At 44.2% G+C, this 25,524-nt stretch overlaps 1 protein-coding gene across 4 annotated transcripts in view; it reads left to right on the forward strand.

Annotated features, from left to right (window-relative positions):
* Positions 1-22,920, forward strand: part of usp54b (ubiquitin specific peptidase 54b) — a 53,101-nt gene extending 30,181 nt beyond the window's left edge. For 3 of the 4 annotated variants that reach the window (XM_069160304.1, XM_069160305.1, XM_069160306.1), the window contains 12 exons: positions 2,154-2,303; positions 2,938-3,130; positions 3,950-4,132; positions 4,508-4,727; positions 6,649-7,029; positions 7,310-7,437; positions 7,532-7,690; positions 12,817-12,964; positions 15,932-16,752; positions 17,926-18,053; positions 18,157-18,288; positions 20,584-22,920. In XM_069160304.1, coding sequence (XP_069016405.1) covers positions 2,154-2,303; positions 2,938-3,130; positions 3,950-4,132; positions 4,508-4,727; positions 6,649-7,029; positions 7,310-7,437; positions 7,532-7,690; positions 12,817-12,964; positions 15,932-16,752; positions 17,926-18,053; positions 18,157-18,288; positions 20,584-20,670 — 2,730 coding nt within the window. In that variant the 3' untranslated portion in view covers positions 20,671-22,920. Of the gene's footprint in view, positions 1-2,153; positions 2,304-2,937; positions 3,131-3,949; positions 4,133-4,507; positions 4,728-6,648; positions 7,030-7,309; positions 7,438-7,531; positions 7,691-12,816; positions 12,965-15,931; positions 16,753-17,925; positions 18,054-18,156; positions 18,289-18,487; positions 18,628-20,583 lie in introns of all 4 variants that reach the window. The other variant, XR_011178822.1, reaches the window with a different exon arrangement.
* Positions 22,921-25,524: the final 2,604 nt, after the last annotated feature.

Raw genomic sequence — 25,524 nt, forward strand, 5'->3', positions numbered from 1 at the left:
GAAATTTCGAAAAATATAAATATCCCCTGTTGAGAAAGAGCAATGATTAAAACTCTAGATTTGAGTTCTGTTGTGTAGTTGGCAAACCGTTTCTTTGCGCTAGTTTCCTCAACTCAGACAGATAAAGATGAGATGTTACGGCGTTATGCCAAAGTTCAACCCGCATATTCCACTGTTTGACTCTTTGTCGTTAAAAACATTAATCCTCCTATTTATTGCGTCATCACTTCACATACCGTGTCCCTAGCAGGAGTAGAACGCATTTCTTGTCCAAATTGAGACTGCGCGGGTCGACGGTGTTTTATTTTGAAAATATTCCCGGAGTTCGATTTTGTTTTCTCGACAAACTTCGCGCCCAGACGATCTGCTCTAATCTAGATTGCCGCAGTCTCAGAGCAGCTTCCGTCAGAAATAGACTCGCCGCCTATCTTCAGTGGGATGTGAAGCGTTGACCAGTTGAAAATAGCCATAAGACTCGCTGTATTTCTGGAATTTCTAGAGAAGTTTGGTCACTATTTCACTTTACTGCCATCTACTGGCTTTAAAGATGTACAGCACTTAGTAGGGCCAAATGCCATATCCTGCCAATTTAATGAAAGGGGGGGAAATAAATTGTAAATCCTGGATTCGGATCCGCTCCTAAATTGAATTGCATTCTTTCTTGGCCCGTGCGACATCCATTCTTCCGAGTCTCATGAAAATCGTGCCGGTAGTTTTCCCGTGTCATTGCTGACAAACAGACAAACAAACGGTACCAAAGACATAACCTCGCTGGCGGAGGTAAATTATGAGCATGCTCAGTCTGAAAAATCAACAAATTACGGCACAAACATCACAATCAGCCCGACTTCCATTTCTCTCATACGGAGCTCAGTGAACTGTTCCCTCATCTCCTGCTGCAGCTTTCACACCCCACACGATCTCAGACACACACACACACACACACACACACACACACACACACACACACACACACACACACGTCCGTCCCTGATCCTCCGTGTCATGACTGAGCAATGTTGATGCATCTTAATGCCACTGTAACATCTCCAGCTGCATTCTGAAGTGATAACCATGAATAATGGATTAGTGAATATGAATATGTGTTATAGTGAGTCAAGTTTTACCCTCTGTCTTCTGTCGTCTGTCTCCGCCTGCTGCTCCGTCTCTTGTTTTCATTCTGCTGTTGTGGGAGGAAACTAGCTGTTCACTAGATTATACGTTCAGATTTGTTTTTACCTTTTGTTTCGCCTCCCGTATCCCTTCTTCTTCTCCACCGCCACATTCACTTCCTCTGTTTATCTGCATCGGCTTAGTGTCTTTCCTGCTTCCTTGTTACCCTTTTGTGATCTTTCTCTCAGATTGGATCATTTTAGCACTGAAACTAATAGTCTGTTGAAGCAAATGGATTCTGATAATCGATAAATTTTTTTATTGCAAGTCATTTATCAAGCAAAAACACTGAGCACTTTTCAGATTTGAAAGATTTTCTCTCTTGCATTTCTTTGTAATTTGGAATATTTTGGAGTTTCGGGCTGTTGCCTGGACAAAAAAAAAAAGAAGGGGGATTTGAAGATGTCGTCTCAGGCTGTGAAAACTTGCCATGAGCTATTTTTGGACATTTTGAAGAGAAATTGACTAAAACAAAATGATCAATATCAAAATTGACTGTTGAACGCAGGCCTCGGTGATTCGTCATGTCACTGTATGAAGCCTGTGTGGGTCTTTGCAGCAGCAGGTGACATGGAAGCACCGCGAGTTTGGATTATAGAAGGTTACGTGAACCGACAACTTGAGTCCGTGCATATGAATTGCAGGAGAAGCAGCGGGTGACCTTACCGAGACGTCGATGTGAGAGCGTGTCTCATTTCTGCATGAGAAGCTGCAGTGTGTATGCAGCACTGTAAAGAGTGTGTGCAGTCCCCAAGCAGAGGGAAGTGAGGAGTTTGAGAAACAGCAGTGTGTGTGAAGGATTACTGCATACGGCGTATACACTAGGTGAGCAAAAATGTGCTTGTATTCACATTAACTCCTCTGTCTCTATCTCCCCCAACGTACCGCACACCTCTCCCCCTCTCCCCCTCCCCCCCTGCCCTCCTCCCCTCCCCTCCCCTCGCCTCTCTCTCTCTCTCTCTCTCTCTCTCTCTCTCTAGTTGTTCTACCGTGTGACAGAGGAGAGGGCTCGCCAGGCGGAGCTCTACTTGGTGGGCATGGTGTGCTACTACGGCAAGCACTACTCCACCTTCTTCTTTCAGACCAAGATACGCAAGTGGATGTACTTCGACGACGCCCACGTCAAAGAGGTGAGACACACAGTTGGGAGTCGGCATGCTGCAACACAGAGGAGGATGTGCGGCGCAGCATCTGGCGCATCTTGAGCTGCGCCCGTGAGAGCAGGACTGACAGGAACTGTGCTGTGTGTTAGTTTAAGTGCTGCACGGTCAGGTCTTTTTTGCTGTAGTGGCGGCTTGAGATTGATTATGTGTTTAAGGTCTAATCCCCGTCTTTGTTTGAATCTTAGCAGTTGAATCTAAGAGCTAAAGCCGGTCGTGTGTGTGTGTGTGTGTGTGTGTGTGTGTGTGTGTGTGTGTGTGTGAGATTTAAGCATGACAAGGCTGAAATATTGAATGGATTTTTGTGGAGAATAAACAGGAAACCTGGGTTTATTTGTGCATGATGTAAAGTGACTGAACATGTCCTTGGCACCTCTCGGTCACAGTCCCCACTGTGGGTCATATTAGATTATTGAGCTAATGACAAAGTGTGATAATATGATATCAATAAGGGCACACAGCAGCACAAAGTGGATTTGACCTTCTACTTTTGGTGGAATATGCGTAATGTTATCTCTTAATACGGATAGATTTACTTCCTCTGTATGTGTGCGTGTGCGCTTATTTATATATTTCTGAGTGTATTCCCCTGCTGCACCTCCAGATCGGCCCGAAGTGGAAGGACGTAGTGTCTCGCTGTATCAAAGGCCACTATCAGCCCCTGCTGCTGCTCTACGCTGACCCCCGTGGGACGCCAGTGATACTGCAGGACAGCCCCAACCCCTGTACCAGCTCCAACCCGCAGCTGGAGCTCCAGCACTGCAGCAGCAAGGCTGGTTACGACAGTGAAGACTCCGGTACAGAAAAGATGATAAACTCTGCTCCAGATCAGATCAGATTACTTCGGTGTTTATCAAGCGGGGGCACGCAAGGTTACAGCATTAAAGCTCTGACCTTCAACCCTCTAATCCAGGGGTGTCAAACATACGGCCCGCGGGCCGGATCCGGCCCGCCAGGGGGTCCAGCTCGGCCCGCCGGATGACTTTGCTAAGTGTGAAAATTACGGAAAGACATAAATTGCATTTCCATGAGAATATGGAGGTTTATGAGTACAAACGTTTTGTTATTTTTTTTTTTTAATCGATCCAGTAATTGCTTCAAAAACAGCGTAAATGCGACGTCTGCTCCGGAGGAAGAAGCGCTCGGTGCCACAGGCAGCAGCGCTCGCTGCTCGCTTTGTGACGCGTTTGACGTCAAACGCGTCACAAAGCGAGGGAATCTGCAGAGGAGGGCCGGGGCAGATAAACAGTGGGCTGATGTCTGAGTTTTTGCTCTTTATGTTTCTAGTTTATTGTAGAAAGACCTTAAAACAGTGTTTATCATCCAAAAGCCTTCACCAATGATTTGAACAGAGAAATATTGTCATTATGTATGCGTTATTATGCTATGATTTTACTGGTCAGGCCCACTTGACATCAAAGTGGGCAGTATGTGGCCCCTTAACTAAAATGAGTTTGACACCCCTGCTCTAATCCAACTTCTGCCTCTGAACACTGCAGAACCTCAATTTATGTTCCTGCCTGTGACGGTAAACATATGCAGATGCGGGATTACCTAAAAGGTCGCCTCTCTCTTTTTTAATTTTTTAATTTTTTAATTTCTTTGTTTCCTCGCAGGTCGGGAGCCATCTATATCCAGCGACACTCGTACGGACTCGTCAACAGACAGCTCGAGTCACCGCGCTTCTCGCAGCCGATCCCTCCACCAGTCCACGGGCAGCCACCTCTCCAGCGAATCCCAGACCACAGTGGTCTGTAATTACGACATCGGCACACCGCCGCTTGGTGCTGACGCTGGAGGTAAAACTACAACGTTATCTGGTACTCACAAAAAGTGCAGCTGCACCTTTGAAACAACTCTGGAATACACGAGTGGCCGCAGTGCTTTCGGGAAGTAAGAGAAAGAATTAAACTACAACACTTCTTATTGATACCAGTAAAAGAAAACAGGTCTGTTTTTTGTTTTTTTTTACAGTTTAGGTGGAAATGAAGTGAGGTTTTTTTTTTTGTTACCGTGCTTCCTCGCTGCAGACTCTTCAGGTTACGCGCCTCGTTAGTGGTTATGCTCACATTTATTTGCACTGCTGCCTAGATAATTGCCCCCCTGTGGGATAAATAAAAAGAGTTATTGGATTTACTTGCGCTTCCTTTCCCTCCCTTTTCTCCCACGTTCAGAGTCAGCAGTGGAGGGTCCTCCTCGCCCTCCCTCTCCCCCTCTGCAGGAGTACAAGGAGACGGCCGTCTTCCTCCTCTCCTCCCGCAGACCTCTCACCTCCTCCTCCTCCTCCTCTCGTCCCCTGTCCTCCTCCTCTTCCTCAGGAGTCGGGGGCTGTGAGGGCGGGGTTGGGGGGCCCCACTGGGAGGATGAGAGCACGAGCAGCGAGAGCAAGTCCAGGTACTGCACCGCTGATACACATCGACTTCGGACATCCTGCCTTTTAATTCGCGTTTATATAATTTACAGTTGTGGATGAATTTCTTGGTACTCGTCACGGCTTATCGAAACAAAGCTTCGGTCTTCCTGAAAAGTGCTCAAATTAAAGGATCGTCTCATGTATACCTGCGTGTCGAAGAGTAAAGCAAACAAAGTGTCAAAAAGAATTAATTATTGCTTCTTCGACAAAGATTATCCTAAAAGGGCTTCAACAGATTTGTTGGTTCCCCCAGAAAAATGCGAATAACTGGATTATAGTGATGTTTTAAACATCTGTCTTTAATCAGTATTATGCCTTCCATCTTATCATTGTCATTCAGCTTATGTAAATGGGAAAAAAGTGGTGACTCTGCAGTTTGTTATCACGGTGTGCACGACACTGAACATGGATGAGAGAAAGCAAATGAAATTTAATGGAAGGATTCCAACAAATTCATCCACGTCTGTAATAATGACTGTTTGATTCGTTCCTGTCTGTAGTCCTACTCAAGTAAAACTGCTGCAGTACGGTAACTTTTAAGTAAAAAAAAAAAACAACGACCAGCAACTTAAGTTTTATAAGTAAAAGTAGATGTTCTGCAGTAAAATGACCCGTGTGACACAATATTTTCTATATGACATTATTAGATTGTTAATAGTGATGATTTTACTATTGTAGCTGGTCAACATGCAGCTACTTTATATACAGTTAGGCTCCAGAGACCCACAAGATAAATCTGAGGGAGTGGTGCGGAGATGATTAATGGGAGAGAAAAAGAAGAACAAGCAAGACAAACTGGTTTGTTTTCCAGATTTTTTTTTTTTTTTTTTTTTTTTTTTTTTTTTTTTTTTTGTGAGTTATTGGATGATTTAACCTCTTCAGGCCTTGAATATAAATGAAACCGTGTGAGAAATGTAGAGGGGAAATGTCTGGCTGGTGAAACTGAATGTCTCCAGGGGCCCAAACACAGACACAATTTTCAAGCCATCACAAGCCAGAGTCTAATCATCACTAGTGCATAATATTTATTAGTGTATATGTATACTTTTAATGCAAAGTCCTAATCTGTAAAATAACCGATTATTGTAATTGTCAGATAAATGTAGTGGATTAAAGAGGATCGTGCCTCATAGCTTGACAATAATTCCATTTCACTTTCTGAAGTTATTTTCCACCTGTGATATTTGAACAGAAATATTAGTCCTGCTGCCATTTATGAATTAAATCAACTAACTAACGTCAAACAGGTTCAGTAATATAGAAGACGTATGTTTGAGGCTGTCATCCACCAAAAAAACCCGACTCCACCGGTCTTTTCTTAAAGCAGCTTATTACGACCCGCAGTTACGTTTTAAAAGACAAGGAACCTCTTTGTAGTAAAAAAAAAAAATAACAGGAAAACCGTGTTTATCATTGCCATGGCAATGACAGCCGCATAACTTTAAGTGGACAGTAACTTTAACACACAGCACAGTTCGAGCCATCATTTGAACCCAAACCATTGTCTCCCCCTCGTCCTAACCGATCGGTTTTTCTGGCTAAACCTAACCAGGGCAGTAATTCAGGAAGCAGTCCTGTGGGTCGTATCTGAGCAAAGAAACAAACAATTAAAGTGGGTTGGAGGACTTGCGAGGTTCGTGTAGTCATTTTATGGTCACAAATATTTCTTTTACCGTCCAATAATACACGACCACAATCAGAAGATGCCTCCAAACACTGCCTGCGACAAAAGGCAGCCCACAAACATTCGGCACTCTTTCCACAGCAGACGCTGCAACCGTGCTTCCTCACCACCACCTGTTTTCAGCAGTTTAACCGTTTCCACCTCCGTGCCGCTGCCTGTATGTCTTTTTCCCCGCTAAAGACATTACCAGTGTGACATCTTCCTCCCTCGCTCTTTAGCTCTTCTGGAGGCCGTTACAGGCCGACCTGGAGGCCCAGGAGAGAGGCCCTGAACATCGACAGCATCTTCACCCGACAGAGAGGCTCCTCTCTGGGCTACAACACTCTTCCCGGCCCTTGTCTCCCTCAGGAGCCCCAGGACTCCCTCCCCTTGGCGGGACCTGCTCCGCAGCCAGGCCTGCAGGAAGCGGAAGGGACGGAGATCGGGGAGTTGGAGGCGGGGTTTGGGCTGGTCGGGCAGCCCAGGTCTCTGGGCGGCGGGCGGACGATGGGTCCCCCTCCCCCTCCGCCTCTGAGAGGGGTGGAGCACCAGCCACGTCTGATTCAGAGGATGGAAAGTGGCTACGAGAGCAGCGAGAGGAACAGCAGCAGCCCTGACAGGTAGGAGACTCACAAATAACAATTACTGTCTGTTGCTCTCAGATTTTGTCGTTCATCACGCTTCTCCTTCTCGGTTTCTCGTTCACTCGGGGTTTTTTTTTTTTTCAGCATAAAATACAAACGTGACGCTAACAAGAACAAATGATCCAAAACTGGTGTTTATAACAACAAACCAAACAATAAACACATCTATCTGTCTGTATTGTCTGCGTTAGCAATATTTCCCCCCTTTTGTCTCATTTTCTGTCTCTTCTGGGTTTTTGGGGGGTTTTTTTTACAGGGAGGTGGGGCAACAGAAACGAGTGCTGATGTCAGGACCTTCGTGGCGTTCGGTGCCCAAGTCAAAGAGCAGCAGTGCCATCCTGCAGGAGCTGCCCTCCCCCAGCTGGGGTGGCGGCACCAACTCGGGTGTGTATTTCGACACGTATTCGCACGTATCTACTCGATCTTGTACTTGATTTGATCGTTTTATGTTCCGCCTTTTGCGATGGCGCGTTTTCAGGCCCGGGGCGGAGTGAGCTGGACGAGCTGCAGGAGGAGGTGGCGAGGAGGGCCCGCCAGCAGGAGCAGCAGAAGCGGCGGGAGGCGGAGCGGGAGGCGGCCATGGGATTCAACCCCAAACCCAGCAAATTCATGGACCTGGACCAGCTCCAGCACCAGGGTATGGATGAAATGGGGATGAATGGAAAAAGTGGCTCGTGGATGAGAAACGCGATAGGCGTGGGAGTTTAGGCATTTTCTGAGGAGAGCAGCTGAATAACAAGAAAATATATTTTCTCACGTACCTTTGCTGGTACGCGGTTTTGGCTTTATACGCCCAAGTTTAAGGTATTTAGATTTGGCGGTGAATTGATTTTCATTTCTGTCCCATGAAAACTGTTCATACATCTGTAGAGATGCAACTACTGATAAGTGAGAAAATATGTATGTAAAATTCGTGTGATTTGATTTGAAGGTCAAAAGACAAGTTTGTTTAAAGCTGCACCAACTTCGCATGCACCAGACGAGTTTGGTCTTTTAATCCCAATTTTCACTCCCAAAGAAAGTAAAAAGCAGGCAGATCTTTGGCATCGCATTTTTGAGGCTGTGTCATGCTGCTACACTTCGTGATCCAGGTGGATAAAGAGTACTTTTATGTTAAAATCTTGTCTGGTGCAGCTTTAAGGTCACATCATCACCTCTTGTCTAGTTTAGCAGTGACAGTGACTTGTACATCCGTACTTCTGTCTGACCTCGTCTTTGTCCTCGTTCCCATCTGTTGGTCTGTCTCTCCATCTGTCCCTCTCCGTTGGTATTTTTTTTTTATTTGTCAGTTAGTTCAGTGTGTTTTATGTCGGAGTACGTGCGTGTGTGTGTGTGTGTGTGTGTGTCTGTGTTTAAGATTTCCAGCTGTGTTCGGTGTAGCTGAACAGAGCAGAGAGCTAATCCCCTTTTACTAACACGGAAACTCCTGTGAGACGTTCACGGAGCAGCACAGAGTGGGAAACTCTTTGTGGGCGATTCCCGTTTAAAGATCCCAAACCAAGTCCAGGTTCAGAGCTCCGATGTCCAGTGTGTGTGTGTGTGTGTGTGTGTGTGTGTGTGATCGTCTGCTTACAAGAAAGATCATCGGTGTGTTTTTTGTTTTATTTTATTTTTGTATGTGTTTATGTTTTTACCCATCCACATACAAACATACATTTCTATGCATATACATATATTCTGTGTGTGTATATATAAATACATATATATATATATATATATATATATATATATATATATATATATATATATACACGGCAAAAATGAATGGTTGTGTGTACTTTTGTGTCGTCATGTTGCGTTTGAGATTAGATCTGAAATATGGACTGGAGTCATAGTTCGAGGGGCGCGCCACTAATTTTACATGTCCGAGCCAATTTATATCAAGTCAGTGAAGATTACTCAACTGCCTGTGAGAACAGTTGCATCACTTCTTCTGTGACTCCGGAGGAGCTGTGTCAATTCTGGGGTAATTATTCAGCCGACATCGGCGGTGTAATCTTATTTTGGAAGTGGGCACCACAAATTTTTATAACAAACTGGGGGCACGGACTTTGAGAGATTTGGCCACGTGCCAGTAAGGGAGGGTCTAACGGCTGATCACTCATTAAGGACTAACTAGAATTACAGCATGACAGGAGACAGTTTCTCAAAATATGCATGTCGCTGCAAAGAAGCTACAATTTCTAAAACGCAGATGCTTCGCAAACATCTTCAACCTGACAGCACAGAAGCACTGTACGATCGGTACAGTTTGAAGGTGGTGAGCACCCAAAATGAGTGTAATATAAAACACGTGCGTTTAAAATGCCATAACTTCATTATTTTGTCTATCTATTTGTGAGAAATGTTGTCAGAATCGGCGAATGAATTAGTGAGCTACAAGCTATTTTTTTTCGCACAAACGTCAGCGACCTTTGGCCACCAAAATCGAATCACTGCATATTTGAGTCCAAGAGAACATTTTTGCCAAATTTGAAGAAAAGTGATGTTCTTGAGATATCGCATTCACGAGAATGGGGCGGCAGACGGACAAACATAACATAAAACATAACACCTGCGGCTACAGCTATCGTAGGTGCGGAGGGATAAAATGTACACATTTTGCAGTTTGTCTTTAAGCCGCATTGGCTCTATGGATAACAACGTCACTCTGCGAGTCCACCAGTCTGGACCAGACTGAAACATCTCCGTAACTATTGGACGGATTGGACGATTCCCGACGGCTGACTCTGTGCTCCAGGAAAAGTCAGAAAATCACCGCTCGTCGGGGCAAAATGCTGTGTCGTCAAATACTTTGACGTCAGCCTCCACTGTTCTGCGTTTCTAATTCGCAAATGTGAGCATGCTCACACACAATTATAGACTATAACTGCTCAATATCAGCATTTAGCTTGAAGCAGTGCTTTGCTTACGTATAGCCTCCGTGAGCCCCAACAGGCCTGTTAACTTAGTAAATCACTCTCTGCTGGATGTGGACTGGATGCTGGAGTTGGACTTGCCTTCTGTGAAAGCTGACTCATTGTAGACCTACAGGCTAAACAATCTTGCATGTCTCAACCTTGCGTCAAAATTTGTAATTAAAAAACAAAACAGATAACGGAGCACTTGCATCGCTACGCACGCTGTCTCAACTGAAACAATGATCGTGTCTTTAGGACTTGCGATTTGACTTGGACATGACCTAAAGGACTTGGCTTTAGATGTGGTTTGTCAGACTGAACACTCAATAGACAGCTCTAGTGTGTTCCCAAAATGTGTGTTCGCATTCCTTGTATGTGTGTCCTCATGCATATTTGATCCATGCCTCCACAAATGACATGTTTCTCTGCGTGTGTGTGTGTTCCTATATTTAGAAAATCGGTGTCTGTGCGTATGTGTGTGTTTGCATGTGTGAGAGTTTTGCATAAACTGCAGGTGTGCAGGTTTTCCCCCTCCAACTCAGCACCAACTAAATCTATATCAGGGATTATTATGTTGTGTCCTGTCTGTCCTACTGTTCGTGCTTCAGTGTGTTTAGCCTCGTGTACCCGACACACACACACACACGCACACACACACGCACGCACACGCACCCCTGTGAGTATACTCAACCTTGATGAACTGAAAAGGACGACTTGTGAACGAACAGATGGCATCACTATCACTGCGATTATGTAACAGAATTTCCCACATCCATATCGATGGACTCAGGCGGACTCCAAACAATCTGCCTCAGTGTTTTAGAGGACGTTAACAGCCAACAACAACAACAGAGCTGCCATCAACCTTCCTTTATTCTGCCTCTATCAATCAAAAGTCTGTTAACTCAAGCCAATATGGGGGATGGCTGCTCTTTTGTTGTCCTCTTATGCATCTTTTTTATAACCAACTAACACCATTCAGGGTGCGTTCACAAGGCTACGCACTAAAGGAAGCTTTGTCTGGAAAAGAACAAATCTCCTGACATCTTACCCTGTCTGGTGTCGGTGGCTTCATGAACGTAGCCTCAATTTTGCTCCTCACTTATCTAATGTTGACCTTTTGACTTACTAACTTCAGTAAACGTTTAGATATTGATGCCTTTACAGTAGAGTTGCAAAGTGGGAAGAGACTCTGGGTTTGAAAGTATTTTTCACCGATGTAAAATCTTCCGATTGCGAAGCCGTCTCAAAATGACGTCTCCGACGTTTGTCAGCTAAAAACCATAAAATAACTCCTCATTTCTCATCATCAAAACGAACCACATGTTGGCTGACCGCAAAAAAAACCCAGCAAAACAGGAAGTGACAGGTTTTATAGGAAATGTGGTCCTATCATGAAAATTAGGCTACGAATCGTCGCACTTCTTTGTGTCGGTCTAATAAATACAGTCTGTGTTAAATTACATGAGTTTATGCGTTCTCACTATTGGAAGAGATTGCACTTGGTTTTTATGCATACAGTACGTGTTATTTGAACAGAAGTTGCAGCTTATATATTCTATATTGCAGGCGCAGACTGTTTCGTAAAGCTACGTAACTTTGGTGATTGAGCTCCGTGGTCCTTTCGGCACAGAAATGTTTTTAAAAATGAGAACTACAGTATTTTGTAGCTGTTTCTGTGCAGTATGTTTATCACAGGAAGTGATTATAAAAGAAGTGACTTAAAATAAAAATTTAAACTTACGATATTTGTCGGTTCATGCAATTTTACCGCAAAAAAAAAACCCCTCAAAAAACAAAAACAAAAAAATCTAAAATGCTTAAAACTCCCAAATTTGCATTACAATTACATTCTTAATTGGAACAGTCACGAATAAACTCTCCTGGAAGGACTAGAGAATGGTGAGCAGTAAAGTATACGGTAACAGTAGCTCAAGCAGAGAATAGCCACAAACTTTTGATACCAGCAATGTCAGCTACAAAGCGATATAAAGACCGCCACAATGAGCTACTCGTCATACCAAACAAAAGATGGCTTTAGTAGCAAAACACCAGAGTGCATAAACTGATCAAGACAAAGCAAGAGAATGAATGAGCCGTTTCGTCTTTCAGGAGTTGCGTAGTCTCATTTTAAAGATTTAATACATTTCAGATAAATTTGTCAGTTTTAACTTCGTTTCTGAAAAATGATCTTTTTTTTTTTTCTGCCAGTTTGGTGTGGCGGAAGGCACTAAATGCTACGATACCCGCGAACTTCAGCAGACGTAGTTGTGGAAAAATAGGCACAAATCAGAGCTGCGGCAAAAAGTTCAAGTGGTAATTGGGAACAAAACAAAACACTGCAGTTTCTGAACATCAACAGACTGAAGCTGCTAAATGTTTCATCGGCATTCAACAAAGCATAATAGATACAGCTCACTGTTACCGCTACAGATTTTAAGCTCGATGGTGTTTCTTTCCAAAATGCATCTCAGGAGGTGTAGTTAACTGTTTTACCAATCCTTTGAAGTCAGATGAGGCGCTGTCTTTACAAAAAATAAAAATAAAAAAAAGGAGAGGACGCCCAACACAAATCGTCCCACTTTGCAACTCTATACATGTGTAAAATCCACAGTTACAGTAGAAGAGCGTAATGCATGCCGGCCCCCCTCATAACCACTCCTTCTGCTCTGCTTCTCTTTTCTGTCTCCTCTGTCTCTCACTTGTTCTTTCATCAACATACTTTGTCTCTGTCCTGACCTTTTCCTCTCATTCCTCCTCATGTTTTCTGTTCCCTTACACTTTCTCTCACTGCCACTCTGTCCTTATATCTTTCTGTCTTCTCTCCTTTTTTTATCTCCCGCTCTGTTGTTAACATCCTCAGCTGTGCTCAGACCCCTGCATGAGGCTAACGCTCATAGCGGATTGGCTGTAGCTGCGTGCATGAGGAGCACTGGGGGCCCAATCAAACGCAGGCAGGAACAGGAAATGGAACGGGAGACAGGAAGCGCCCGCCCACAGGGGCCTCGCAGGTACCACCACTGTCCCCCCCCCCTCCCCCCTCCCTTTATGTGTCCACAGCGGTGCCTGTCTCAAAATCACCTCAGACCCCACCACCTCCCTAACCCCCCTCCCTCCCTCACTTCCCGTGTGTCCTCAGCTCAAGCTGTCTTCAAATCCACCTCAGGACTCCTCTGTGTGTGTCCTCTGGGTGCTGGCTGTCAAAAAAAAACAAAAAAAACAAACCCGCCTCAACACCCTCATGTGTGTGTCTTCAGCTCTGGCTGGCCAAAATCCCAGAACCCCTGTTTTTGTAAACCCCCCCCCCAAGCTCTGCACTCTCACCTCCTGCTGTGTGTGTGCACGCGTGTCTGGATGTGTGCGTTTCCTCAAACACACACACCCTTGACTATATACAGTCACTTCTTATCCCCTTTGTGTTTGTGTGTTTGTTGCAATGCAGTGGAAACCGGCTTTGCTGCGTTGCCATTGAGGATAAAACGAGAGAGACAGAGTGGCTCTCTGCTTTGTCGTGCTTCACCGCTTCCCTTCATTGTTGTTGTGCTGCTCTTTGTAGCCGTGTGCTGCCAAGGCTTCCCTCTGCTCATTGTGCGCTGCTGATCTGTCCTCCTGCGAAGCTGCAGTCCGTCACTGTGTTTTCTGTGCTGCGTGCCGCTGTGTGATTGCAGTCGCAGATCCTGTGCTGTGGTTCGTTTGTCTTGCTCGTTGCTGCTGTGTCTGTGTGTCTCCCTCCTGATGTGTTAGTTTAGTTGCGTTAGGAGGGGAAAGTGAGTTTCAGCATTGAGTGAAGAATTTTCTAATTTATTATTTAAAAGGGTGAGACATTTCAAACGTGAGATATTTCTTTTACCATATTCAAAATAACATTTACGTAATAGTAACTAGACCTTAATGCAGGCCAGGACGATGTGACTGTGGAGGCAGTTCAAATTATGGGAGGGGGCTTGGGGGGGGGAGGGGATCATTTTACATGGTAAAACAGCAGGTATTACTCTAGTCATCTTGCGGGTGGCACTATAGTGGCATTGTGGCTTATATTTTCCAAAATATGAATATGGAATATTTCGGTTAGATAGCCAGGTCACCATCTAAAAATCAGTCTGGTGGTAGATTTAATGAAATGTATTGATTTAACCATGAAATGGTCTCTGAAAGGCTAAATAACAAGTACTGTTTCAAAATCAAATAATACATTTTACAGTGTCGAAGCCAAAATTATACCCGAGTGCCATCAAACAACTTAGTTAATTGTTTGAAAATGTGATTTATTCCGAACCACTGAGATGACTTCTAAACCCAGCAAAATAAAAGTCAACAGCATTAGGGTCATGAAGGAAAAAAAAGGTCATCAGCAAGTTTTTCTGTCTCTCTTTACATTCCTGTTGTTTCCATTCTGTGGATTGGTAAAATCAAAAATTAAATAAAAAGAGTTTGGGCCAGAAGTTCTATTTACAACCACAAAAAGCAAGTAAAGCTGATCCAGGTCGTCTTCTATCACTCTCTAGCTACAGTTCAGCACCACGGACAGTGACGCGCCGCCTAAATGTAGCCTGTCTGTCTCAGACACGCCAAACCAGCAGAAAATTAAACCGGCTTATTATGTCTTACCTTTCCTCAGTAGAGACCAGATTAAAAGCTTCAAATAGTTTATGGGGGGAAAACTTTAAAGAAGGTGTCTTATTACTTTTGTTACTTTTTATAGGGTTGCCTGCAAGCTTAAACTGAGGGGGCAAAAAAATGTAACAGACGGAGTAAGTTGGATCTCAGGATCTCAGGCTAAACTCACAAACTCAACAACATTTTTTTTTTTTTTTAAAGTATAACCTCATACATGCCCTAAAAGTCGCGTTTAAAAGCTACTCTAAAACCTTCTTCTGTTAGATCGTGTGAGCTGTCCAGCTGCTGCTCTCTGAACCATCTGAATTTATGGTCATTACAATGGTAGGGACGATGATTGGATGTGCTAACTTCGCCATGTTAATATTGATTTGGGTCTGTGTTTCATTAGAACTCAGCTTAAACTGGAGTCAAAGTTAAAAAAAAAAAAAAAAAAAAGAATAATAAATTGTAAATCCAAACTGTTAACAGCGAGACTGAAGGGAAAGAGGAGGTGGGGGCGAAGCTCAGCGCTCGGCCTCTTTTATTACCTTCCTCCTCTCCTCTATTGATCAACATAAGCCTCTGATTTATAGCTCAGCTGCTGCAAAGCCTGCTGGGTAATTACTAGGGCTGAAAAGAGACAGGAGAGTTAATGTGGGGGATGGGGGCTGGCACTCGCGTAGACACGTGTCTGTGCACGCTACACAAAAATAGATGCACACAAATTTACAGACTTGCTTATTCACACACACCAACACACACACACACACACACACACACTCAGGGCTGTACTGACAGAGTGCAGGACGTGTAGCATGTCTCTGCAGAGACGATCCACTAATGTTCCACATACATCATATCCTCCGTATATCAATGTATGTTAATCAATACAGTGATATAGTGGCCCGGTGAGACTGAATTATTCCACGTTGCAGAAGCCACATTTATTTTCGGTGTTCGGGGAACGACTGCGCCAACGCTCGGTGCAGCAAAGGGGCAGACTGCTGCTTTTAAAGCCTGATTAAAGTAGAATCTTTAGTTGTTTGGAGATGGAAATGTTCAGATCAGACGGTTAAGTTTGTGATCTGTCAGTCAGTGGAGCCGAGCTTGCGCCTGACTCATAAACAGCATGGCTGTGAAATCCCATACAAAAAGCGATGCTTGCACAAGGCTGCATCATTGTGTGTTTGGAGCTGTTTGTTCTGTGCGTGCGTGTGTGTGTGTGTGTGTGTGTATGTGTCTGCTTGTTTATCCTGGTATGCTGTTGTGACCTTCCCTCTATGCAGTAACTCACCTGACGTCAGAGCTCTGTTTTTTTTTGTTTTTTTTTCTTCCCTGCTTCTGGCTGACTGACACCCTCCCTCTCTTGTGTCCTCCAGTGAACAGCCTGGCCCGGTCCAAGTACTGCTGACGCCCAATCAGGAGGAGGAAGAGGACCAGGCAAGGCCCAGCCAGGACGCTGATCCGGGCCGGGACCTGCCCCCTCCACCCTACCCGTCCGCTTCTCTTCGGCCCCCGCTCACCCTCAGCATCGCTCACCCTTGCGCCCCTTCCAGCCAAGGGGAGGAGGAGAGCGGATGTTTGGGGAGGAGAGGGGAGGAAGGCGAGATTGGGAGGGAGGGGACTGGGGTGAGGCTGTGCGAGTTGCTGCAGGCAGGGGGGGTGAGTGTCAGACCCCTGGGGAAGCACTTAGCCATCTCTCTACCCTCGCTTCCTCTGCGTCTCTGGGATACACACATCACGCACACCGCACACACCGCACACCTTGAACCGACACACACACGCCCTCCCCCTCCACCCTCTACTCCTCCCCCGTCTTCCCCTCTGGAAGCTGCCGGGGAAAGGAAACCTCTTGCGCCTCTCTGGCAGCCACCCCGGCCCCACTCCCCCGACAGCGCCACTCAGCACTGGCCGAGGCACGGAGCCGTCTCAGACAGCAGCACACGTCATTGGTCCTCCTGGAGTTTGGACCGCCCCGACGCCGTGGTAACGCCGTACGACACGCCCCCAGACCGCTGTGTTCCCATCAGGCCACAGATGTCCAGTCAGAACTACAGCTACAGTTGCCAGTCCTCCCCAGGGCACTACACCTCCCAGCATGCCCCAGGGCGACACGGTGATCCCTGCTGTGACCGCGAAGAGGCTGAGCTGTCTGAGCTTGACTCCCTTTACCAGGCCAGTCTGCTGGCTGGAAAGACAGGTACACACACACACACACACACACACACACACACACACACACACACACACACACTCTCTCACTCTCTCTCATGAGCAGTCATACACTAAATCAAGACCATTACAACCTCAACCTACGGAAATTCATTACGACGGCGTACATGAAAAGTTCAGATAAATAATTTAAAGCTCCCATATTTGAAACTCTTCCAGTATTCTATTTGCAGACTTGACATCCATAAGAAGATATTTTTGTGTTTTTAAGTACCAAAAACCATCTCGCCATAGTTGTACATCTCCTCTCATAAGCTTCACTCTGGAGCTCTACCAAGAACAGGCTGTTTTGTGTCTTTTGTCTTTAAGGCAAATTGATATCAATGATCCTCTCTTCTGATTGGCTGACTCTTCTTTGAGATACGCGAACGCAGGCCAATCACAGGTTTTCTTCTTTTTTAGTTTTGGAACAGAAAAAACGCAGTGTTTTCTACCGCACAAAAGGTCAGACGGGGGCGAACCCTTGACATGAGTGTGAGTTAGTGACATCACAAATTTACAGAAGTCCAAACAGCTCAGTCGCTCGGATTGAGCCGTGTGTATTTCTCTGTGGACTGAAGATTTTTTTTTACATTTTTATGTAGATGGATGCTATTTTAGTTTTGAAAAAACATTTTTGTGTCTCAAAGTTTATTTTAAAGCCGCAGCTTCATTCAAACATTTCAAGTATTTCATAATTTCCTGTTTCTATAAAACACTAACTGAAATAAAGTGTTCTATATAGATTAGTGTAAACTATATTCTGTGTACATTTAGTATGTAATATAGATTCTAAAGAATCAGTAATGTTACTGCTTTTTATGTGGATTTCCTACGTCAGTATCATCTGGATTTATTTTTTTTATTTTTTTTGGGGGGGGGGGGGTCTTTTTGTCCTTACTTAACTTTTTTTTTGTAATTTGCTGAAATGGTGCTCTGATAAAAAAAAAAAAAAAATGGCATCTTGTGTTTGAACAGTTGTACACAACTGTATACACATGAATGTATAAGTTATGTTGAAACCACATGGAGCAAAAATGTTTGAGCTTTTAAGCTACTTAATGGTACATTTATGGAAAACGCAGGGGATCCCAGGGTTCAGCTTGTGACATGTTTTGCGCAGCTGTCCGTGTTTCCATTTTGGACATCTGTGTGTTTTCAGGCTGCAGCCCATCAGAGAGGCTCATATCCAGGGTGGGAGGGCAGGCGCGCTCCAAGACCCCCAATGCAGACATGGAGAGGAGTGTGTACGGGGCAGACTGCACCAGCACCCCCACCTACCTCAACAAGGCAACACCTCCATAGGGTTTATCACAGAAATTCCTCGCATGTTCAAAGGTCATCAGCCGGATCCATTTCCCAGCGTCTGACGAGACATTTTCTGCCTCTGCAGCCGGCGATGTTGCGGGATCTGCGTTTCGGGGCGGAGCCTGACGACGGGGAAAACCTGAGGCGAATTGGACGCAGCCTGAGCGGCACTGTGATGACCTCGCGCCGCAGCCGCCTGACTGCAACCCGCAGCTTTGTAAGTGCGACTTCCTGTGCTCTGCTGCCTCCGTGTGGCCGTGCTGTTAAACTGCATCTGCCTGATGTCCCGCGGTGGCATTTTACGCTTTGCTTTTTCCCTGTGCTCTTCTCCCCCCGCCGTTTGTCTCGTCCTGCTTTTCTATTTCCGATCTGTCCTTCTGCTTCTCTGTCTTCTCTTTCCTCTATCTTTCTCGAAGGTGAAGCAGGCTGATGTCAGTGCCTCTCCTTGCTTACTTCCTCTCTTCTGAGTCCCTGTTGCTATTCCACCACTATCATCTCTTCCATCCTCCTCATCACCAACACCTTCTCATCACCACCTCCCTCCAATGCTTCACAGGTAAAAACTGCGCTGAGCTCATACGATGACGCGATAAGTTTTCTTTCTAGAAGAAGAAGAAAAAAAAACAAAAACAAATATTCATCTGCATCAGCGAAACACTTACTGGACTTTTGGTTTGTGCTACTTTGTGTGCCAGATAAGTGTGTTGAGGGTAAAACTTGAAGTCAGGTCCAAAAAAGCAAAGTAAGAATATTTTCTTCATATTCTATGAATATTTTGGTGAATATTTACATTCTGGCAAACCAGACTCGTCTGGCACAAAAGTAGGCAAAGCTCAAATTTGCGCAAAACTGGAAACCTTCACCTGGAAATGTTCACTGATTTATAATAACTGAAGGACGAGAGGTGATTTTCATCTTTATTTCAAATTTATTTCGAATTCCAAGAAGGGAAAGTAGAAATTCTACAAAAAATACACATCTCTTTCTCATTCAATAACTAAATATTACAAATGTAATCGAGTTCAGAACAAAAAACACCCCCACCTCCTCTATAAGAGGGTTGTCTGAGTCAGGATCCCAAACAACAACGCTGCTTATTTCCAGCTTCTGAATGTTCATTGTGTGCCAATGACACACAGAAAAGCTGCACGCTTGCCCGGTTTGTTTGTACCATTCAACGTCTCTCTTTTTAAGAACTCAAAATGAGGCCAATAGTCTGACAAGAAGAGGTGTCCGTTCCGGTTTTCACACTTCTTCAGTTCCACAGTGCAATAATCACACCTCGCTGTGGGAGCTGAGGCTAACGCATATTGATCCAAAGTATTTCTACAAGATGTGCTACATGTCCGACACTGAGATTCCCTCTGGCAGGAACAGTATGTAATTGCTGTTGCTCACTGCTGGTGAAAAGGAAAAAGTCAAACTTGAATATCACTAAACAGGTTATTTCTCTTCAGCTCTTAATTGGAAAATGGAGATAAGATTCTTTCTTTTTTTTTTTTAGAATAGATATTGTATAAAAAAATAAAAAATAAAATAAAAACACGCCCAAAACGACATTAACAAAATCAAAAACTTGGTCTTAGGTCAACGGTGCAGTGTTTACTGTTATTCTACACTGCGCCAACAGACACGGGGCCGGTTTACAACAGACGGACACAAAACACAAGCGTGCTAAAGGTTAAAAATATAAAGATTATAACATGAAAGATTTGAATTGTGTACATTAGATCCGTTTCCTCTGCAGAGGAGGGTTCTTTCAAGGCTACTTGGCCAAATGTGCCGCTATAATAGCAATCCAACAAAGTGAAAGGACAGCTGGCTCTAAGAGGGAATGGGAGATGACACTCTGCTTGGAGTATTTCATGTCATACCCAAAACTCACCAATGATTAATTAGTGCGCTAATTACAACCTCTTTGAACGATGATCTTACTTTACCCTCAGATTTTGTGTGAGTGGATTTGGACACGGTCTGAATTCACATCCATCTCGTGTTTTAGATTGTGCGCTTGGATTGTTAAAATAGAACACTTTTTTTTGGCCAAAATCTAAAGTTTCCAAAGTTGAAAAACATTCAATCATTCAATGAATAAATGTAACTGAAATGGAAAAGGCATAAAAAAAATAATTAAAAAAAAGGCAATCGAAGGGTTGGACCAGAATATTGAATATTATGGTTGATGTAAAATGGTATGGAACAAAATAAAGTGTCGATTCAATGGGATGGTAAGAGTCCGAGTCATCTGTCTGTCCGCAGGCTGTAGAGAATCTTAAATCCAGGATGGCACATCCTTGTACTCTCTAAATCTCGATTTCAGAAACAAATCTCTGAACATGTGCCGACAGCTCAAACTCGCATATGAGGCGTGAACCCGCTTACCGCAACACATCTGTCCCGTGACCTAATCTGTATTTGTTTCATTGTGTTTTTTCCATTCTCTAAGTATTGAGTTGCACCTCGCTGCTCATCCGACCCGACGTTCATTCCGTCCTCTCCCCCTCTCGTGCAGGAGCTGTCGGGCGGTGCGGGGAGTTTCTGGCTGTGTCTGACGGGGGTCAAGCTGTCTTCGGACCAGAGTCCCGCTCTGCTGCACTAAAGTCTCGCAGCGTCCACCTCCACATGGGGCGGCAGCAGCAGCGCCGGGTGTCCTCGTCAGCCTCGCCTTGACGGACCTGGAATCGGCTCAGGAGGATCAACTCGACTCCGCTCCTGCTCCTGTTCTTGCTCCTGTTTTTCCTCCTCCTCTTCCTCCTCCCGCACACGCAAACACATGCACGCACACATGCACATCTGCACTGACGTAGAGCCTCCCTCAGCGCCTGCAGCACCCTGCTTAGCCCCTCCTTTGCCTACCTCCCTCCCTCCTCCCTCTTGACCTACTATTCTGTCTATGCAGTCACTCTGACCCCCCCCCCTCTCCAAATTACAACCTCAACCTTTCCCCTCCCCGTTACTTCCCGGGACTGTTGTTTCTCGTCTCCCCCTGGGTTTCTCAGAGGGTCTCGGAAAGGCGCCGCTTTCACTGCCGTTGTTGGCTCGGTCGCTCGCCGGCCGGCTCGCTCAGCAGACTCGCCCTCCACCCTACGGGACCCTCAGCTCAGGGGGAGACTCCAACCAAGTAGCCACACCTCTTCCTCTTTCTTCACGGGCATTTCCTATTGGACGCACACGTAGCTGAACTGTTTCAGATGGACAGCCATATTTTTTCTCCTTTTGTTTTTTGGGTTCGGTTGTATTCTTCTTCCTGTGTGTGCGCACAGTAAATCCGCCGAGACTGAACTCTCTAATAACTAAAAGTCATGTACAGAAAAACTCATGTATGAAACCTGTATGTTAATTATAAGACCTTATGGAATGTTGATAATGATAATTAACGAATATTGATAAACTAAAAGTGGTACTTCCTCATGTCTGCATTTCAAATAGGAGTGGAGTGCACTTCACAAGTGTCTAGCTGGAGTTTCCGCCCCCAAACCGCTCGCCGACCTAATGACAGCTCTCCCGTTTCTACCGGGAGATTAAACGAGAAAAGCGCTTCCTTTTTCTCTGCTTCTTTCCTTCTTCTTTTCTTTCTGTCCTTCTTCCCCGCTCTCTTTTATTCCGGCTTGCTTTCTTTGTTCCAAACGGGAAACGGTAGCACCAGAAGCAGGCCAGCAGGGGAGGATAGTCGAGAGGGAACGAGAGAATGTAGGTTAGGAAACCCTTCTCTTCGGCTTTATCAGTGAAAGCAGATGACTCAAGTGCACTTTGCAAGGTTACTTGGCAGAAGTGCACTTTCCGAAGGCTATCTGACTGAGAGGCAGTGGGACGGAAGTCGATGGCGTTTTGTTTTACTTCAAGGCCTCAGGTGAACTTCAGTGGCACTTAAAAATTCACACTATAATTTCTCCCTCCCACTGAAACCGGTTTTGAGACCTCAGATGTGAATAGAAAAATGCTCATCTTCAGCCTGAGACAGTGACATGTCTAATATGAATATGCTTTATATGATATATATGTATTAGAGGTATATTTTCAGCCAGTGAGCTATCTTCTTCAGAGATGTCAACCATTCCTCAGTTATTATACAGTTATGACTTAATTCACTCCCCCCCCTTTATTGAGTAGCATTCTGACATGTGTAGAGTATATTTATTACATGGTTTATTCTCTTAAATACCATAACAAAGTCTTTATAAAACAACTGGCCAATGTAATGTCCTTCAAGAACTTACTGATGTTGATTGATCGTTGTAACTAAACCAAAGGTTGGCACTTAACTCAGAGAGCGTATTTAACATTGTTATTTTCATTTGTCATTTAGGTTCAGATTTTTGTTGTTTGTTTGTTTGTTTTTTTGGGGGGTTCTGGATGTGAGAGAATGTAGCCAATTGTAGCGCATGAGTCCGCTATGCAAATCAACCTTCCCTCACAATCCTGTATCAGAGACAGTCAGGAGGCAGACACACCCACCCGCGGGGCGCTCTCATGGACTCTGGTAGAGACGCGTGGAGACGAGGAGGAGGACGATCTCACGTTTAATGCTGCTGGTGAACTTTGTTGTTCTGCACCTACTTGCTACGTTTCAACCGACGCAACGCAAAAAAAGAGAGCAACAAAGGAGGTCGGGAGGGAGAAAGAGAGCGAATGAATGTAAACTACGGGATGAAAGTGTGTGTTTGTGAATGACGCGGTGGTGAGAGACGGAGAAGGGTGGAGAGTGAACTACCGAAGATGGGTAATTTGTGGGTGTGTGTAGACTGTGTGTGTCAGTTCTGGGGTGGTGTTGCTCGGGGAAAGAGGGAACCTGTATTTTTGCAATAAAGTTATTACCAATGCACTCCCACAGGGGGCGTAACCACCGTTACACGTCTGCTTTCGTCATTTGCTCGTGGAAAGATCAGGAGGGGGAAAAAAACTAGCTATTAAGTAAAAAAAAAAAAAAGAGGAACACACTGTCTGGTGACTAAATCTCTAAACATCAGGAACTTACTTTAAATTGTATCCAGCGTATAGAAATTATTTAGGCAGCCCAAACATAAAAAAAAAATAATAATTTGAACAGGCCTAAAAAATTCTTCTTAGATTTCAAACACCAGTGGGTCACAAATATGTAAACATTATGCAGAGCCCTTTGGTTATGGCTAATTTCTGACGTGTCAGACTTGACATAAATCAGAATTTGTTGTGATGTTCCTGTTTTGGCTTTTCTTAAACAAGAACAATCGTGAAGAGAAACGTTTACTTGTCTGGTCAACATTAAGATTTGACAATCCAACGATGGAGACTTTAAACTTTGCAGAGAGAGCAGTGCAAGACTGTAACACCCGAACCTGTACGCAATATCTGTGAATCATGTAAAGCTTAAAACAACCGACTTTATTTAATATTGAAGACGCACAGCAAGTTCATCATGAATATTTTCATCCAACTACAAAACAGAAGGGTCTGCAGAGAGCTTTCACTCAGAAAGATTACCACGGTTTCTTTTTAAAAATGAAATTAATGAATTGAGTGAGCGCTGAAGTTCCTTCAGAAGAACTGGATGTTTTGAAAGGAAGATTTAAACTTTTTAAAGTAATTTCAAAATCATAAACTACTACTTTGTGCAAAGCTGGTGGGAAAAGATGAGTGAAAGCGTAGCATCGGCTCAAGAGAAACCTTTTAGTCTGGAGTCTTAGTACATGTTTGAATCAATGTGTAAATGTACAAACCCAATTCCAAGTTTGGCGCTTTGTAAAATGTAAATAAAGAGAAAATAGCGATTTAATTGCAAATCATGCAAACCCGTATTTCATGTTGTCTTTGTAATATTTTTAATTAAAGACGGGTTTGCATGATTTGCAAATCATTGCATTTTTTTTAAAATTTTATTTATTTATTTACAATTTAAACAGCATCCCAATTATTTTTGGAAACGTAGTTGTATATGAGCACCATTGTTTCACATGTTTACTAATCTGAATCTGCCTAAAATCACACTTCACTGCTCATAACTACTGATTATCAAGCCGATCTGCAGTTTGCTCATCTCCCACTAGATGTAAGCAGTGATACACAGACCTGCCACAAATTCATACAGTACCTTCAGAAGCACTGACATACTGTTGTCATTCACACACACACACACACACACACACACACACACACACACACACACACACACACACACACACACACACACACACACACACACACACACAGTCTTTGCACAAACCTAGAATGCCTTCTGTTGTCAAAGTTTGTCCTTTTAGTCGACAAGACAATTAAAAGTTTGACAGAGCTTTTGTAGAGAAAACAGGAAAAAGAAGGCAGAGGAATCCCTGCAGAGCAGAGAAAAGGGGATGAATCAATAGCCATTACCTTTCATATACAGGCTACCTCTCTCCGGAACATGGAGAGTAAATTTAATGGTTCTTTTGTGTGTGTTTGTGTGTGTTTTTCTGCTACACAAGTGGCCTGAATTTGCAGTTCGGCTATTGTTGCTAAGTGCAGTCATTTCTATTGGTCCTCTAATCACTTCTTCAAGCACCTGAATGTGTGTGCACTGTATACATATGTACAGTATATGTTTGTACTTGTTAAAATGCCAGGCTCACAACCATCTTATGAACTTTGGTTCACCTCAGAAGCCGAGGGCGGCGCAGAAAATGATGAAGAAGATGCGGCCAGCGCACGTGTACGGTGTGGCTCATTTTTGTTGGCGAATGCACAACATAACTGAGCTTCCATAACTGTGGACCTATGAACGACAGTGTTCAGACAGACATGACTGGCAGTCAAGATCTGTGGGAACCTGCAACACACACCAAGTTGTGTAAATTTGTCTCTAATAAGAGTCAGACTAGTGAGCTGGAGCATTTGTTTTCTAATGAATGAGATGTTGCTAAGAGAAAGGAATACGTCTTTCTTACAAATGTCATTAGCATTAATGAAGCACTGAGACTGCATAGCAGCAAAGATGCATGCAGAAGATTTGAACATGCAAACATGAGCAAACGTGTAGAAAAACAGACAGAAGTTGAAAAAAAAACACAACAAAATCACAACTTAAAAAGTAATAAGGTGAAAAAAATTTAACGTGTACCTGTCCGGCATTTGTTGGTGTAATACAGGCAAATTCAGAAAGGGGGAGACAAAAACAAGAGTCGACAGCCATGCTAGTCTGTCTGTGAGGCTATACAAAGACGCAGCACTGCTTTTAGATGCATCATAAAAAAATCAATAGAAGAATTAACTACACTTGAAAGCTGACGCGCTAAGGAAAAGAAAATGAAATAACCTCGGCACAATCTGATGAAAGATGTGCCGAGACCAGTCCCGACAAAGTGAAGCTGATCAAGAACACCTCAACTCCTGAATGCAAAACGACTTGGGAAGGCACTTCATTCCCAATCAACACACCGCAGTGGCGCTGCAGAAGCTGAGGCAATGAAAGTGTGATGTGACCCTGTTGAAGAATGAACTGTAG

Source organism: Embiotoca jacksoni, unplaced genomic scaffold, assembly GCF_022577435.1.
Source record: "Embiotoca jacksoni isolate LCO1_2020_lvr unplaced genomic scaffold, fEmbJac1.0.p SCAF_26, whole genome shotgun sequence".
NCBI lineage: Eukaryota > Metazoa > Chordata > Actinopteri > Embiotocidae > Embiotoca > Embiotoca jacksoni.